The following is a 16156-nucleotide window of genomic DNA, read 5'->3' as shown; positions in this document are numbered from 1 at the left end:
GCTCATAGATGACTAAAATGTCTTGTAGAAGAGTAAATTGAAATGCAGAAGACTAAAGTGGAAACCATTCCCTCTGCTCTTAATTCAGTGTGCTGATGCTCCAGCTGTGCATCAGCTGGAACATTGTCTGTTCTGCGAGCAGACTTCCACATGCCTGGGAGAGGATGAGAATTTCTTCTTTGCGTGAGAAGGCAGAAGAATTTCTTCAGTTACCACCTTAAGAAATAACAAAACACACCCACATTTGTGCTGTTTTCACCTGCTTAAGCGTTTAGGGGAAAAAAATAAAAATCCCAACCAGCTACATCTGCTGTTCACAGAAAAATCCATAAAGCAATATCGCATCTCAGCTCTTTCCTGACTCCTGCAATCTCTCCTAGCTGCTTCCTAAAAGTGCTGTTAGTGCAAAAATAACCAAAGAACTCTTAAGACTTACAGTAGCTTGTAGCATTGACATAACCTACAAGCTTGGATGAGTTGTATTTTATTAATATGTTGAGCTGGAGGCAGAGTCCACTCTCCTCTCAGAAATATTGTTGATCAGTGTAAAGTACCGCTTTCCAACTGGGAGCTGTTCTGAATAGTTTGTGTGTCACTGGCAGCGGTTTCCCTGCCTACATAGACAAATGTCAAATAAAAATGTTACCAATGACGTTACTAGGCATGAAAGGCACCAAGAGAAATCTTTCCTATCTACTTGTCTGGGTTATCGAACTTCTTTTCAAACAAGGGCCTGGGGGCAGAAGCTGTGGAATTGGTTGACTATTTAGAATTATTCTTGTATATTTTTGAGAGCAGTATATTTTTTTCCATTTCATTTATAACTCTTCTTGATGTTAAACTGAAGTTAGAGTTCTCTGCATGACCACATCTTTCCAATCCAAAATAAGAAAGGCCATATATGCATCTTCTGGAAAATCATAATTTACATGATTTTTCACATGACGCCTGCAAGTAAGTTCCTGAGAGATGATGCTTGTCTAAACTATGGAAGAACTTCTCATTTCAACTAGAAATGCAGCTGTGTCATGTAGGTGCAAAAATAGTTTATCCGTACACTATTAATGCTGTATTAAAGAGGAATTAAGCTGCAAAATAGCTATCAGGAGTTTAATAGAATTTAGCCCCTATCTTATGGAGCTATTTTAGTTACCTTTAGTTAGACCTAACTACCTTTAGTTAGACCTAAAGCAGTTTGATCTGATTTTTACTTACTCAGGTTTCCTTGCATTGCTGTACTGTTGTAACAATTCTGCACTGAGCATGCTTTCCTAGTATTCATTGTTCACTTATCTTAATTTCCAAAGTAAACAAGATTTCTGTTACATTTTTAGACAATTCATTATGTACTCAAAATGTGATAATTCAGGAAGAATACACTGTATTTTTTCACATGAGATAGAATGGATGTTTTACTTTAAGGGGGAATCTAAGTGTTCAGTTGACAAACGTATTAAAACCGGTGAGTTAAAAACCATAGTCTCTTATTTCTAAGTACATAAAAATCACAGTCTTTTATTTCTAAGCACAGTTTGTGTGAGACCGCTGCACCAATAAAGTCCATGCCTGGAATTTCAGCAGGGTAGAAACTGCTAGCCAAAGCTTAGAACCCCCAAACACAGGTTGGTACTGATGCAAAGCACTGTGAGATGTCTTTCCTACAGAACGAGTGTTCCCTGGAGTCCTAGAGTCTTGGGGGCTTGGTCGTGGCATTCCTTCCTTCTGTCCTTCCTGGGACGTGTCTTTACATGGCTATAAAGTTTTATTTAAAAAGCAAAAGAAAATGTCAAACACGAGATCATATTAGGTAACAGTACACTGATAAGCATAGTCATCTAGCTGTGCTGCGATTGTAGATTTCAGGCTGTGGTTTTGTTTTATCTCAGGTTTCCAGGATACGTGCACACGAGAGCTAGGCCACGCTTGCAACTTGGAGCCTGTTTTGCCAACCAGGTATCTAAAGGCTGTCTCCTGTTGCCAGCATCTTTCACCCCACCTGAAGTTCAGTGAGGGGGTGGGTCTAAAAGGTCCGTTTTGCCCTGGACATTCACTGACACGGTGAACAGGGGAAAAATTTTCAATTGTGGATCTTCACAGCAGGGCTAGGCATATCCAGCCAGTGTGCTTATCGTTTAGATTAGCTGCTCAGTGAACTCCTTGTAGTTGCACAAATGAGACAGGAACCGTGAGGGCAGTTTTAAAGTGGAGGAAATCTTCTCTTACAGCCATCTAATGATAGTGCTAATCGGGTCACCAACTAGTGTATAAATGTTTCCCACATCAACAGTACCCTAAAAAAGAAAGGGTTACCCTACTGTAATGCATATCTTTATAATGCTTTTTATATTTAAATATACCTAATGGTGTAGGTATTCAGGAGTGTACTGTAACACGTACTCTTTTTTTTAATTTGCTGCCTGTGGTAACTGATGATTTCAAATCAGGACTAGAAGTGCCATCCTTCTTGACAGCGTGAATGTGATCCAAAAATCTCATAGAGTGAATAGTTCTTGATAAAAGCACTGACTGGATCAGACTAAAGCATTCAGTATAGTGATGTTATAAGAGCAAGAATCTCCTTTTTATGTGTCACTGTAAAAGACCTGTTCTTCAGGATCTGCACAGGACTAATTCATTTTGTTGAAGTACAGAGTCTGTAGGAAGAGTCTGGTTTGAAAACTTCACTTAAGGCTTTTGTCTGTTGGAGCAATACTTAGGAGTTTGTGCATTGATTAAAAGCTGTTCTTCCTAAATTAACTATTCGGTGATAGTATAGTACTGAGTGTTTTTTATCGTGTTTTTCTTGTTCATCATCTTGAGATGATGGTTATGTGAAGACCTGATTTTCTTATGTGTAATTAACTGTTAGAGAAAAATCAGTGTTCAGAGGTGGAGCTTTCTCTAGATGGTCATCATTTTAGATGTGCTTTCAGTGTTGGGCTTTTACAATTTATTGGCTCTTGTAGCCTGAGACCTGAGTTCTTTTAGACAGCTGTCGTCTGTTCTTGCATGCGTGTCACAGAATGATTCCCAAAAGCTTTCTAATGGTATAAATTACCTGGGTTATCCCACTTCCTAAAAGCATATGGAGTCCTGCTGCTGTACTGAATGATGATTTATCAGCTGGATGGAAGACTTGTTCCTCATCTTCAGTTCCTTGACATCGGACAAGGATATTCCTAGTTGCTCTAGGGAGAAATGTGTACTTTCTCCTCCCCTGTGCTCATTTGAAAATCAACGGTTCGTTTTTGCGTCTATAAATTCTGCGGAGTGCTGCTCTAGATTCTGAGGTTTAGTAATAAGGCTGAAGATGGCCGCCCAGGTCTCGTGCACAGAGCCAGGGACTCAGACAGCTGGTTCTCACACTGTGCCTCTCTGTGTCTGAGCTGCGGGTGTTTGCAACGTAACCTCCCTTAACCAGCTCGCTCATCCGGGGTTCGAGCTGCGGCTGGTTGCGCACCCGTGCGATCTGCTGGATAGCCCTGCCTGGCAGGAGATCGAGGAAGGCAGAAAGGTCAAAGCTCTGCGCTGTAACACGGGATGTGCCCGCAAGCAGAGCTCTTCTGACGTTTGACTCTGTGTATGCACCGTGGGACGCAAAGTAAGGATAGCACAGAACCGAGGTCTGGTAAATGTGTCTACCAAAAATCAGATTGTTTCACAATGGGCAGCGTTCCAACAAGTACTAGCACAGTTTCTTTGGCAGGTCTTTGATTGAAGGCTTGATTTCTCTTAAAACAGCCACTGATGGCTGCTATTATAGCAACAGATCAGTGCAAAGGATTCCAAGTACTTTGTGAAAGGAGAAAGACTTTCTGAAGATTGTTTATGGCCAGATGTGCAGCTGGCTTTATGGATGAATGCATAGACTAGGTCTAGAGAAAATCCAATTTTCTGGATTACAGCTGATGAATGATTCCAGTATTTTTCAAGATGGGTCCAGCAGAACTTCATCTTGGCACCATAATCTTTTCCTTACAGATAACCCCCGTCACTCCCTGTAGACAGCACTGTGATGCCGTGAGAGGGAGAGGAGAGGCTTGTCTCAGTGCTGTGCAAATTGGTTGATTTTTGGGTCGTTTCTCAAAGAAGTACTCAATACGAAAGAGGAAAGATATAAATTACCCCTGTGCAGTGTATCTGAAAGCAGACTTATGGGAAGGACATTGCAAATGGTTTAAAATACTTAGTTTAAAAAAGAAAAAATGTTTGTCTGTATAAGTTCTAAGTAGAGAAGAATTATTTTTGAATATTTAGTCTTGTTTCATGTTAATACAGTAAAAAGAGTGTGCTTTCATCTTGTAATCTCTAAGACTTTGATGCATTTTCTCTAATCAGTTGAGCAAAGTCCCTAAGTATTCCAGCCAGATTTTTCCTCAAAAAAGTAGGTACATTTTATGTTTATAAGAGATACCAAAAGTGCTGCTGCTTGAAATATTTAAATGGCCTAAAAGTGTAAATCATATTTACATGAAAAACTTGAAACTTGGGAACCTAAATGATATAGTCAGCATGAGATTTCCCTCCCCTGCTGTGGTGAGACAACAGGGAAGAGGGAGAGCAGTTCAGTCTTCACACCCCTTTAATCCTCTGCTGAAAGTGAGATCATGACTTTTTTCTGCTGGGAAATAGACTGAGACCACAAGCTCATTCCATTTCATATAAATCACTAAATTAATATATAGTAACAACTTTTTGTCTTTCTAATGGGAATTTGCTTTCAGGCAACGTTTTAGCACTGCAAAGTATCATATCTCCTTACTAATATTTTATTTTCCCCTTAATTTGATGCAAATTTGATGTAGAAACAGTGTCAGCAGCAAACATGCTTTCTTTTCTTTGTCAACTTCCTGTAGGAGTTCTTCATATTTTCTGCAGAGTTGGGAGAAAAATGTGAAGCAATAAGTGAGAAATTGGTGCATCTGGAAGATCAACTGCAGACTTCCTCCTGCAGAGTTGATGAAGGAGTTCTTCATATCCTTTTTGATGCAGCTATAGATATATATCAATCTATGTAAGTATGTATGTGAAATACTTGCCTTTCAGATTCACAGGGAGTACTAGTTTTTAATGTAGATTAAATACATTAAGAAGGGGAGAATTGATTGTCTTGCTGAAGTGCGCGTTTTTCTTGTCGCAGGTTTTCCTACGGTGCATTTTCACTGTGCTCTGATCCAGCTTTAATTGATTTAAACAGAAGTTAGTTCTTTGTGAATTGAAATTAGGCACCAAAAAGCCTTTATTCCACTGTTAAAATCCTTTTGTTTGTAGTGCTTGTGTAAGTAAATACCTAGTGCACCAAAAGCTGCATGGATGCTTGCATCCATGCACCTGCATTTCCCAACATGATTTACCTAAATTAAATGCTACATCATTGACACAGACTGTGTGTAGTGTCACATATAGTTGGGCTTTTTTTTCCTTTTAAAAAAATGGTCAGCAGATGCATCATGTGGCATGCTATGCAATTTAATCTGCCTCTAACACACCAGTGTAAGTAACCAGATGAGATTTTGTCTTATAAAGCCCTCTTATCTCTTTCTGTGCTTCATCTGTCAGTCAGTGGCTGATTGAAGATTGCTTAACCTTTATGAGGCATTTGTTGGGCCTACATCTGTGGACATTTTTCAAAATTTAAGAGCACAGAGTATTGTTCCACTTGTAACTTTCTTAGAAAAACTTATCACAAAAGAGATTTTGTTCTTCTAAGAAAGGGGAAAGAGAATAAGAACCAGTGAGGCTCAGGAAGATGAGAATACTTAGCTGGTTGGGTTTTAGTGGAGAAGAGGTGGCAGGCAATGGCATAATGAAGAAAAATGGATACATTCAGGTTGGAGAGATTAGCAGAGGAGCCCTTACAGACACCTGAAGGTGAGTTGAGGAGATGATGGTGCTAGGAAGGATTCAGTTCCTCCGAAGCTGAGGCAGGTCGTCCTGCAGGAGAGAGTTTAGAGAAAGGATAATAAATAGAGTGTGTGGAAATACCATGGTGTTTTAGGTAATTGGGCGCCTATTGCCAGCTCAATGCAAAATTCCTATTCTAGAAACTTGGTTTCTTTAAAGGTGTCAGAATATGATAAACTTTTAAGGGGAGGCAATGGGGGAGAGGGGGGTGTGTGTTGGGGTGGTGGCGCCGGGGGGCTTTGTATCAGAGGGGAGAAATCTAGTCTCTAATTTGTTAATACTTCAGATCTTTCTTTTCTAAGTGTTTCGATGTGCAGAAAGATTATTTTCTCATGTTTAGGCCAGTTTGTAAGATTCTTTTAATTATATTTACAGCGTGCGTGCTCAGCTGCAGTTGTGTTTCCTCGCTGCTGTTTGTGAGCATTCTTTACAGAGCTATATGGATGTGTGTGCTGTGGGTGTGTGCGGAGCATCTGCTTCCTTCCTCCATTACCTGTATTTGCTCTCAAATGAGAGTTTTTCTCATGGACCCTAAGAGAAGAACGCTGAGGGTTGGAGATAAGGGTTCTTTGCAGAGGACTTAAGTTCATATTCAAACCAAACAGTCAGGTCTGATCATAGTTACGTTTTACTAGATAAAGTGAGATAAGCTGAAAAACCACTTTTTTGATTCCTGACAAGAACACACTACCAGTATGTAAAATAGTATTATTTGTATTTTCTATGGACCATGCATATTTCTTTGTAGCTGTTTAAACTGCAAGAGTTAGTTGAAAAAATAAAATCTAATCATTGAAAGTTTGAGAAGAGTTGTAGACTAGTTTCGTTCTAAGCCACAGTTGTCTGATATAGATCTGATTTCCCCTATCAGTGAAATTCAGCTCACAGTATCTAGATACAGAAGTGCACACTGTACAATGTCATGGTCCTCCTAGCAAGACCATGAGTCACAAAATAAGAAACGATGTTTGAAACATAGGGACATACAGCGAAGCAGTTCAGCAGCTCATCTACCCCTCATTAACATTCAGTTGCTATTTCAGAGGTAGTCCAGATCAATGTGCATAAAATGTTACCATCTGGTACATGTAATCGCTGTGCTATACTTCAAAAAGGAATGAGAAAAATAGCTACCACAGTGCTACAGACCTGTAGATTTTTATTTTTTTTTTAAATAAAAACTGCTCAGTGCCTATAAAATAAACTTTTACTCATTGATAACTTGCCTATATTGCAGGAACTAGCACTGAGATTGGTACTAATTATTAGCCTCAGCAGAAGAATTGATGAGTAATAGATGGATCTATTGGTTGCATGGTAGTTTATTTGATTTTAAGTAAAACAATTTCTTATTCCAAATATTGGAAAATTATGCAGTCTTCATTAAAAATTTGTAGAACTCTGAAAACAGGAGCTTAAAGATCTGGAATTGTAATGAAAGCAGGGTAAGTTTTTGAAACTCTTGTTCAGTGGTTATTTTTGCCCTTCCCCTCATCCCCCGAAAAACTGCCGTACACATCAATGTTACAAACTGTATTAGGTCAAAAATCTGACTGGGGGCTGCACAGATGTAAATTAGTCCTGTTGTCTGATTATTAAAAGACTTCTAAAGACTCCACAGAGAAAAATAAATTCCTGATGCTCTCAAGCCATTTGCCAATGTTTAGTGTGTGTCATAGCTTTGATTAATAATTAAGTTTGTATTAGAAGAAAAATCCCAGATGTCATTGTTTTTCATTCTACGTTTTGATGTCATGGAACTCTTAAATCAACCGTGCTGCTCGTAGTTGCCAGCACAACCTGAACAAAGGAGAAATCGAGTGATATTTCTTGGTCCTTAGTATAGGCACAGACCCACTTGGGATTCTCATTTATTATTGAAGCCTTTCACAGCAAATATTAAACTGTACTTTTGTATAAAAAGCATCAAACAATGGGAGGGGAGGGGGGAGGAGAGCTCCTCTGCAGCACGGTGACGTATTTGCGAAATTCTATGTAGTATAACCAAATAAATCCACAAAATATTCAATTACGGTTAATCATTGGCGAGTGTATGAAAACAGTCCACATCATTAATTGGAAAAACCAAAGGACGAGAGGTGACTCATTCTGGTGTCTACTGAGCTGATGAGAGGTGTTACTTTTCTGACAGTAAGGGCCTGGAATTCCCAGTAAAATTAAATGGAGCCTATATTGCAATTTCACAGTCATTTTTGTTCTTAATTAGCAGTTACATTTTGATAGACAATCTGAATGCATGTAATAGTTCCCCCTGGTGAAAATGCTTTTGTTGGAAGAAAACCTGGCTGGACTATTATTATAAAACCAATCTTCATTCCTTGCCTTAAAATGGGCATTTAAAAAAGTTATTTTGAAAATTGAATTTCATGCCTGAACGTTCATTAGGCGCTGCAGGTCACTTGTTTAACCCTTCACCCCTTCACCTTTATCATACGGCAGGCTCTCGTACAAGTCTTGCTTTACACCAGCGTAGGTTTTTGAAGTAGAACTTAGTCCCTGAAGGTACCTTACCAAGGAATCTCACCGTGGGTACACCAGTAAGAAATTTTTGGGATCCCACAAGAGTGGGAGGTGGCAATGATGCTCTCTTTGATTTTATTTTGGATGACAGGAGGGTGAGCCCTTCCCAATGTGCGTCACGTTAAGAGCACATGGTGTTCCACTTGTATTGTTTGTGCTGTGATGGAGGTAAGTCAGCGTATTTCCACCCATGTACTGCAGTTTTTTTGCCTTCCATTTTGTGCTGGAACAAGTGATATGGAGACAGCTGATATCCATACCACTGAAGTGATCCACTTTTCAAAATGTTGCAGTTGTTTTGTTGGGTTTTTTTTTGTTTAGCTGTTTTGGGGGGGAGTGTTCCGGTTTTTATGTGGGAGGACTATTACATTATTTTGTAGAAGCACATTTGTGGATGTGAAGGAGGGAGACAGCAATGGAGGGGGGAAACGAGAAATTTCTAATCTGGTTGCAGTACCACAAGCACCCATGTATTTTGTAAGGAGAAGTAAATGACAGACTTCCAAAGGCCATTGTGCTCTCTTGCTGTGAGAATACACAGGCCTTCTAAAGGATCATCAGGGACTTGCTTGGTGTCTTTCCTTTATTCCCAAGAGTGCGCTTCTAAAAGGCCGAAACACATTAGGGCCCAAAGGCCAAATAAACATTGAATTATCTTGCCTTTTCACCGATCCGTTGGCATGTTCCACACACAATCACAGAGTCATTTAGTTAGAGGTGACCTCTTGAGATAATCTGGTCCAACCCCCTGCTCAAGTAGGGTCACCTAGAGCAAGTTGCCTGGGATCATGTCCAGCCATATTTTGAGTATCTCCAAGGATGGAGACTCCACAATCTCACTGTGCAGCACGAGCCAGTGTTTGACCACCCTCACAGTTGAAAAACCTGTTTTCTTGTATTCAGATTCAATTTCCTATTTTGGAATTTTTGCCTGTTGCATCTTGTCCTGTCAGTAGGCACTAGTGGAGAAGAGTCTGGCTCCCCGCTTGTTCATTCCCATCCTTCAGCCATTGGTACATATTGTTAAGATCCCCCTGAGCCTTCTCTTCTCCATGTTCAACAGTCTCGGCTCTCTCAGCATCTCCTCATGTGACTGGTTTTCCAGTCCATTAAATTAGTGCTGTGCTGGACTCACCTGTCTTTCCTGTAAGTCTTTCATGTACTGTGGAGCCCAGAACTGGACCCTGCACTCCAGATGGGACCTCACCGGTGCCAAGCCGAGTGGAAGGATCAGCTCCCTCCACCTGCTGGCAATGCTTTTCATAATCCAGCCCACCTTTACCACAAGATGCACTGCTGGCTCATGTTCAGCTTGCTCTCCACCATGACCTCAGGGTCCTTTTCTGCAGGGCTACTTTCCGCTGGCTGGCCCCGCCATGCGTACTGGTACCAGGGAAGATATATGTGCAGTTATGTAGTAGGACATCTAGCTGAGCTTCTGTCTCTATCCACTGCGATGCTCAGAATAGTTACACAGGTTAAAAAAAACCCAAACACCTCTTTCTGATTATTTCTGTTCTTCAAGTCTTAATTTCTCCTTCAGATGTCCAAAATTGCTGTTATTCTCCAAAATCCCATAGGCCCTTACCTCAGCCCTGTGGTAGTCCTTGACTGTCCTTCCAAGGCCTTTTGTCTTACAATATACTCTTGGTTTAAATCTTTCCTGCAGGAAGGCAACTGGTTTGTAATATCTACATTTTTGTCTCTCTTTTTCCCTTAAACATCTGTGCTGAGAGAACAGAAGATACATTGATGACCCACTTTTTTCAAAAAATTAAGTCTACAGTAATTAGTTTTGCTTTTTATCTTGTAAATCATGGATTCTGTCATGATGCTCAAGTTTTTCAAAGAGAGCAAGTCAAATAGGTGAAGACCTTCAACTGAGACAACGTCTGAGCTGCAGCATTGTTGCAGAATACAGATTGTGTTTTTGCGGAGCTGTTCCTAAGTACTTTAATTTACTGCTTATGAGACATTGGAGAGATTTTTGCCAGTTATTCACAGGAAGACAGCGGGACCAGAAAACGTTCCTAGTTGAAATTTGTTTTGGTGTCTGCTTTTGATACTGCCTTAATATTTGCAGTGCTGGATAGAGGATTTAAGCATGAAGGACACATTTGCCTGTGGACCCCTGCAAAACCAAGGTTTTGCACTTTTAAAATGGGTGAAGCTGTTTATCCAGACACAACCTCTGCATATGGATAGCGATTCCATGCTCAGCCCTGTACCATGTTGTGCCAAACCGTAAAGTCTTTTTTGACAGTTACTGTTCTATAGCTGGTTTTGGTACTATTGTGAGGTTATTGAGATTTGCTGTAGGTAGACTATGCAGTCATCTTTCTCGTTGCTCCATCTTTCTGTTGGTTAAGAGTTTCTTTCCCCGTCTCCTTTGTTTTCCTGTATCCTTCAAGATTTCTGATCCACTGGCAGTGAAACATTTCAATTTTGGTTTTTCTCGCTATCTGAAAAGAATTTTGTAATCACTTGGGAATATTACAAATAACAGCATGTAGTCAGAGACTGCGTGTCAGAAGTAATTAAATTTCAGAGGCTTCATGGTGTTCATAAACTGAAGAATTTCTCTTACCAGTTAGGTTTTCAGCAGAGCATCATGATTAAAGCGCAGAGTGGTGGACAGTCCAGGACTGCTTATAAGAGGATAATAATGTTTCTTACTTCAGAGAAGATGCAAAGCATAATTAATTTCTCCTGTACAGTGCTTTGAGATCCTAGGATAGGAGAGGTTTAGCGTGTGCTGCCATTACTTGTAATCAGGGACAGAATCCCTTTAGATGAATAGAGCTGTCCAGAAATTAGAAGTACGTGTGAACGCTCCTGGTGAATGTATTAAGAGTAAAACATCATAATAAATGTATGTAAATAGGCAAAGATGAAATTTTGAGGAACTGCTAACAGAAAGAAAAGCAGCCAAAAAGCTTTTCAAAGGCATAACTGTAGCTGCCTGAAATAGCAGTGATTTGTAGAGCGTTCCCGTGGTTCTCTCTAGTCTCAATTTTTCAAAAGTAGTAGCTCACTTTTTGCAGTCACATAACCTGAGGGTGCCTTTTTTTCTTGACATTGCATTGACATCAGGGTTGAGAGAAACAACATTTCATAATGGATGAGTTCTGTAAAGGATAAAGCCTGTCCTTGTGCGTTATCCTTCCTGTGCCTTGTATTTTTGAAATTGCGTGTTTTCAGTGTCAGGCTGCTTCATTTCCCTTGAAGTGAGTTTCTGGGTCTTTCAGGCATCTTTTGGCCACTTACTGCTAGAGATGAACTTATTTTTTCTCTCTCCCTTGACCTGCTTGGGTTAGCCTTTTGAGGTCCTTGCCCTCCAGCTGTATCTGTACAGGAAGCCTCGGTGTGAATGGGGTGGGCCCTAGGGCTCGTTCAGGTAGACTTGGTTGTTGGTTTAGAGCTTCAGCAGCCTCTGACTTGGCCCACCCTTGCTTTGCTTTCCATGCGGTGTAAGCTACGGAAGAGAAGACACGGTTGGTTATCTCATTGAGCTACACCCAGTCCTTGCACTTGATTCAGCGGTGGGTAGTCTCACCGGTAGAAGATTATCAGCAGAAAGGCTGATGTATTGATGGTACAAACTGTGCTTGTTTCCAGGAGAGGCTAGTCATCAGAACATAAAGTTCTACCGCCTAGGAAGCCCAGACACTTAAAAACTTGTACGTGCCTCAGCAGTTAAGGCTATCTCCATGCATGTCCTACCTTTGTCTACCAGTCTGCTCACTGTTGCACCCCTCATCTTCCTGTTGCCACCTTCCCTCTGTTATTTTGGCGCTGGGGAGAGAGGGTAGTGGAAGGTCTTTTAAAAGCCCATTAGTTGTCATTTTCTTCTTCAGTGCCTTGCACAAAACCTGAGCAATGGCAAATAAAATGTGGAAAATTCTCCTTTCTTACTGAAATGAAGTGTTTTTACTGAATCATCATGTGCTTTTCAGGTGGCCTTTTTCCTTTCAACACACAACAGCATGACCTTGCTACTGCCAATCTCTTTGCTTTTCAACTTGTTCAAAGCATTCACTGTGGACCCTTGTCTTGCTTTATATTTGTGTTTTCTGCGCTATAATTATACTGATAATTCAGCTAAGATTAAAGCCTTCTGGAGGTAAGTAGAGCAGTATTATAAGCTAATTTTGCCAGTTACCCAGCTTCCCAGCCCGCCTTGCGTAGCACACGTTGCCGAGCTTGCTAATGCCACACAAGCTGTAGTCACTTGGGTTATGTCTCAGACGGCTCCCGCTGCCCTGTTGCCTTCACCAGGGTCCGATCCACCCAGGTCTGCCTCTCCGGCTTAAAACTCCACCCTCCATCCAGCAGGGGACTCATGGCTAGTGCTGCTGCCTCCATGGTGCAATTTCTTCATCTCCTTCCTTTCCCCGAGAACAGTATCCAAGCAGTTTCCCCCATCCTCTCCCTTTTTTAAAGTGCTAAATAATGCTACTTGAGAACTTCGGTTTGCCAGGATTATTTTTTTTTTTTTAAAAGCAAGTGTGAGAAATGTATTAATATTTAATCCAAACAATTTGGAAGAACTTGAAACTACAATTAGATAGCCGTGGCCATCTGTTGTGAGCTGCAGAACAAGAATTTATTTAATAACTTGGAAAGAGAAAAGGGAACTGCCAATCACCTATAGATTTATTCCTTAATAAAGCTTGCACAGTCTCTGCAGAGGGAGATCCAGGTGGTGAAGGAGACGCTCCAGACCGTGCTGGTGCAACTTCAGCCAGCCAGGGAGGCAGGAGAAGAAAAGGCTGGAGACTTCCTCTGTGACAGCTGGTGTCCAGGAAAACAAGACTTGAAGGAATAATGAGCAGAAAGAGCTGGTAGGATGACATTAATTCACAAAGGGCTGCTTTTAGTAACTGAATACTCTTTTACCAAGCCTCAGGGATCTCTTCTCTCCCTGTATAACTAATAACTAAATCAATTATGGAGAAACAGAGCCTGGAGGTCTATCATCAGAAGTATTCCACACAGCCTCACAGGTTTTGGCACAGATTGGGAAACAGCTTTCAGAGCAGAGCATCCCCTGTAAATGTGTAGATTACAAATTGATACATTTCAAGTGAGTCTGCAAAGTTGCCTTTAATGTCAGTGAAATGTTCTCCTTGAAGACTCGTAAACAGTATCTGTCTTCCTTACTCATGCATTTTTTCCCTCTGATTTAAAAATGTAGCGTTAAAGCTGGAACATCTAGTATTTCTTGAAAAATAGCTGTAAGAATAAGAAGTAGTTTGGTGTTTTTTGTTTTTTTTTTCCTTTGGCTTAAACAGCTTTCTTACACTGAATGTATTTTCACATTCCTGCTAATAATTAAATCAATAGGATGAAATTCAAGCTAACCACGTTCTTTCAACTGAAATTTGGACCTCATTTACTCAGTGGTATTGAGTACAGTGGAGGTAACTAACAGCAGCCTCTATAGCAGTAGTCTAACTCTTTTCATTTAGGTATTAATATTAACTTGCTTTAGGATTACAGGGGTTGTAAAGCACAAAAAAATTTGCTATGTTGGTGATTTGTGTTCCTTATATTTAAATATGGTATGAACGATAAGTCATTTAAATCTCCTTGTAAAGTTTATTACTACTATTATATTACTTTGATCTTCCTTATAAACTTCAGAAGAAATGCAGATATTTTTTTTTGCAATAGACACATATGTGTGTATATATATATATATATACACACATACACACACTTAAACATGTATTTTTATAGGAAATAAAAGCAATGTTCACCTGAAGCCAACTAATATAAATGACCTGTATTTAGATCAGTGTTCAAAACAGTTAATGCCTTTAGGAATTCATTGGGTACTCTTGCTTGGATACCAGAATATCTCTGATGTCACAAAAAATGTTGTTTCTGCCATGTGTTGCAGAGGGAGAATTTAAAAAAAATCTGATTCTTTTTTCTAAGCCAGCAGATGAAGCAACTCAGTACTGTATTTTTAAATACTATTTTTCTGACATTTTTAGAATTACTTTGTGTCTGCTATTTCAATAACTCATTTTATAGCCACAGTGTGAAGGTTTTTGCAAATTTTGAAGGTCATTTGACTACTAGCCCACTAAGAACATGTTCATTTTTTGTGTGTGTTTTAATACTAGTTGAAACTTCTACCTCAATGTTAAGTACATAGAGAGAGAGGAAAAAAAAAAAAAAGCCAGGCATCTGAGATATAAAACAGGATTATAATTGCATCCAGGAGTATACAGCTGTCAAACCAGGGGAGCAGAGCTCAGGTGGTTTCTGTAGTCATGAGATCCTCTGGGTGGAATTATAACCCTGTAATTCAGAACACGGTTGACTTTTCTCATTGTATGATATATGGGCCAGCATCCACGTTGCGGTAAAGGCCCGTGGATCTTTACCTTGCATGCTACTCTGTTCCCATCCCCAGTCTCAAAGGGAGATCTCTTGCTGCTCTGTTTGACAAGTTTCTTTCTGCAGGCTTTGCTGGACAGTCCCTTTTCAATACTTACCTCCCCATAGTAGATTTGGCACTTTCTAAAACTCCCCTGGACAGGTGATCAAGGCATTCGGTCCCAGCTCCAGGCAGCCCGACAAGCGCAGGCAGCAGCCTGTGGCACTGACATTCAGCCCACGCACAGGACCAGCTCCCTGGGACAGCCTGGCTGGGCACACATCGCCTGGCTGCCTGGGCATCACTGTCAGCCAGAAAGCACCCGTGGAAACCCACCTGAGTTCAGGTGAATGGAAAAGAAAGCAGACTGACACAATAGATCTCTCCTACAGCTGTTTCCTTAAGACCAGAAGCTGTTCGTGGGTTAAAACCACCGATTTTCTGACATATAGGATTGAGGAGGACACTGCAGAGATGAGGGCTGCTACACTAAGGTCGCATGACCCCCCCCCTTCCACACACGGAGGGGTGTGTGGAGTTCTCTCCTTTGAACGCAGTGCCTGTAATGTAAACAGGTTGTGGGCACTGTGTGTGCCTTAGGGCCCGCATCAGCCACAGCCGAAGCGTGGAGGCTTCCTCCGTGCAGCAGCAAGGGCTGAACAACAGGGACAGTAACCAACCATCACAGGGGCAGGAGAACAGCACCCTCATTCTCATCAGCAAGATTTCTTGAAGACGTTCCCATTCAATTAAAAAACGTGCATGCCTTTTTTGTGTTTCACAGCTTCAGAGCACTGCTGCATTTTAATAGAAACTCAACTTATGCAACCACTCTAATAAAGACACTGAACTCCTGAGGAGAAGGGAAACTGAATCAGTCATCATTCATGTCATATTTGTATCTGTTAACATATTTTATACATAATGTGGACTACTACTACTTTAATTTATTATTCCATTAACTTCACTGTTTGTTGTGGGAAGTTAGAGCCAGTAATCATTCCTTTTCTCAGACATGCTGAATAATAAGCATACTGAAAAAAAAAAAAAGGTATACTATGCAATGTATCAGCTGCCTTTTATCTGTGGATAGGAAACTTTCAAATAAAAAGTATGTTTTTAACTAGCCTGATGTCTGTTTGCATTCTGTGCAGTGAAATTTTATAAATTTCATCCTGGGGCAGGGGGACGGATGGGGAGGGGAGGAGAGGAAAGAAGAAACCATGTGTGTGACTATTACTGTGCTGTCGACAGCAGCGATTCCTCTGCTTGGAAAATTCTGTGATGCCTTCTGGAAACAGTCTAAAGACACATTCAAGA

The 16156-nt window shown here is 40.6% G+C and overlaps 1 protein-coding gene across 1 annotated transcript in view; it reads left to right on the top strand.

The window, feature by feature from the left end:
* The window catches only part of DISC1 (DISC1 scaffold protein), a 209641-nt gene extending 193716 nt beyond the window's left edge, over window positions 1–15925 (top strand). Inside the window, 3 exon segments of the mRNA XM_063329039.1 lie at window positions 4857–4967; window positions 13118–13222; window positions 13224–15925. Of these exon segments, the coding sequence (XP_063185109.1) occupies window positions 4857–4967; window positions 13118–13222; window positions 13224–13265 (258 nt within the window). The 3' untranslated portion in view covers window positions 13266–15925.
* The last annotated feature ends 231 nt before the right edge of the window (window positions 15926–16156 follow it).

This window comes from Chroicocephalus ridibundus, chromosome 3 (assembly GCF_963924245.1).
Source record: "Chroicocephalus ridibundus chromosome 3, bChrRid1.1, whole genome shotgun sequence".
Taxonomy (NCBI): domain Eukaryota; kingdom Metazoa; phylum Chordata; class Aves; order Charadriiformes; family Laridae; genus Chroicocephalus; species Chroicocephalus ridibundus.
This window is presented reverse-complemented; position numbering and strand designations above follow the sequence as displayed.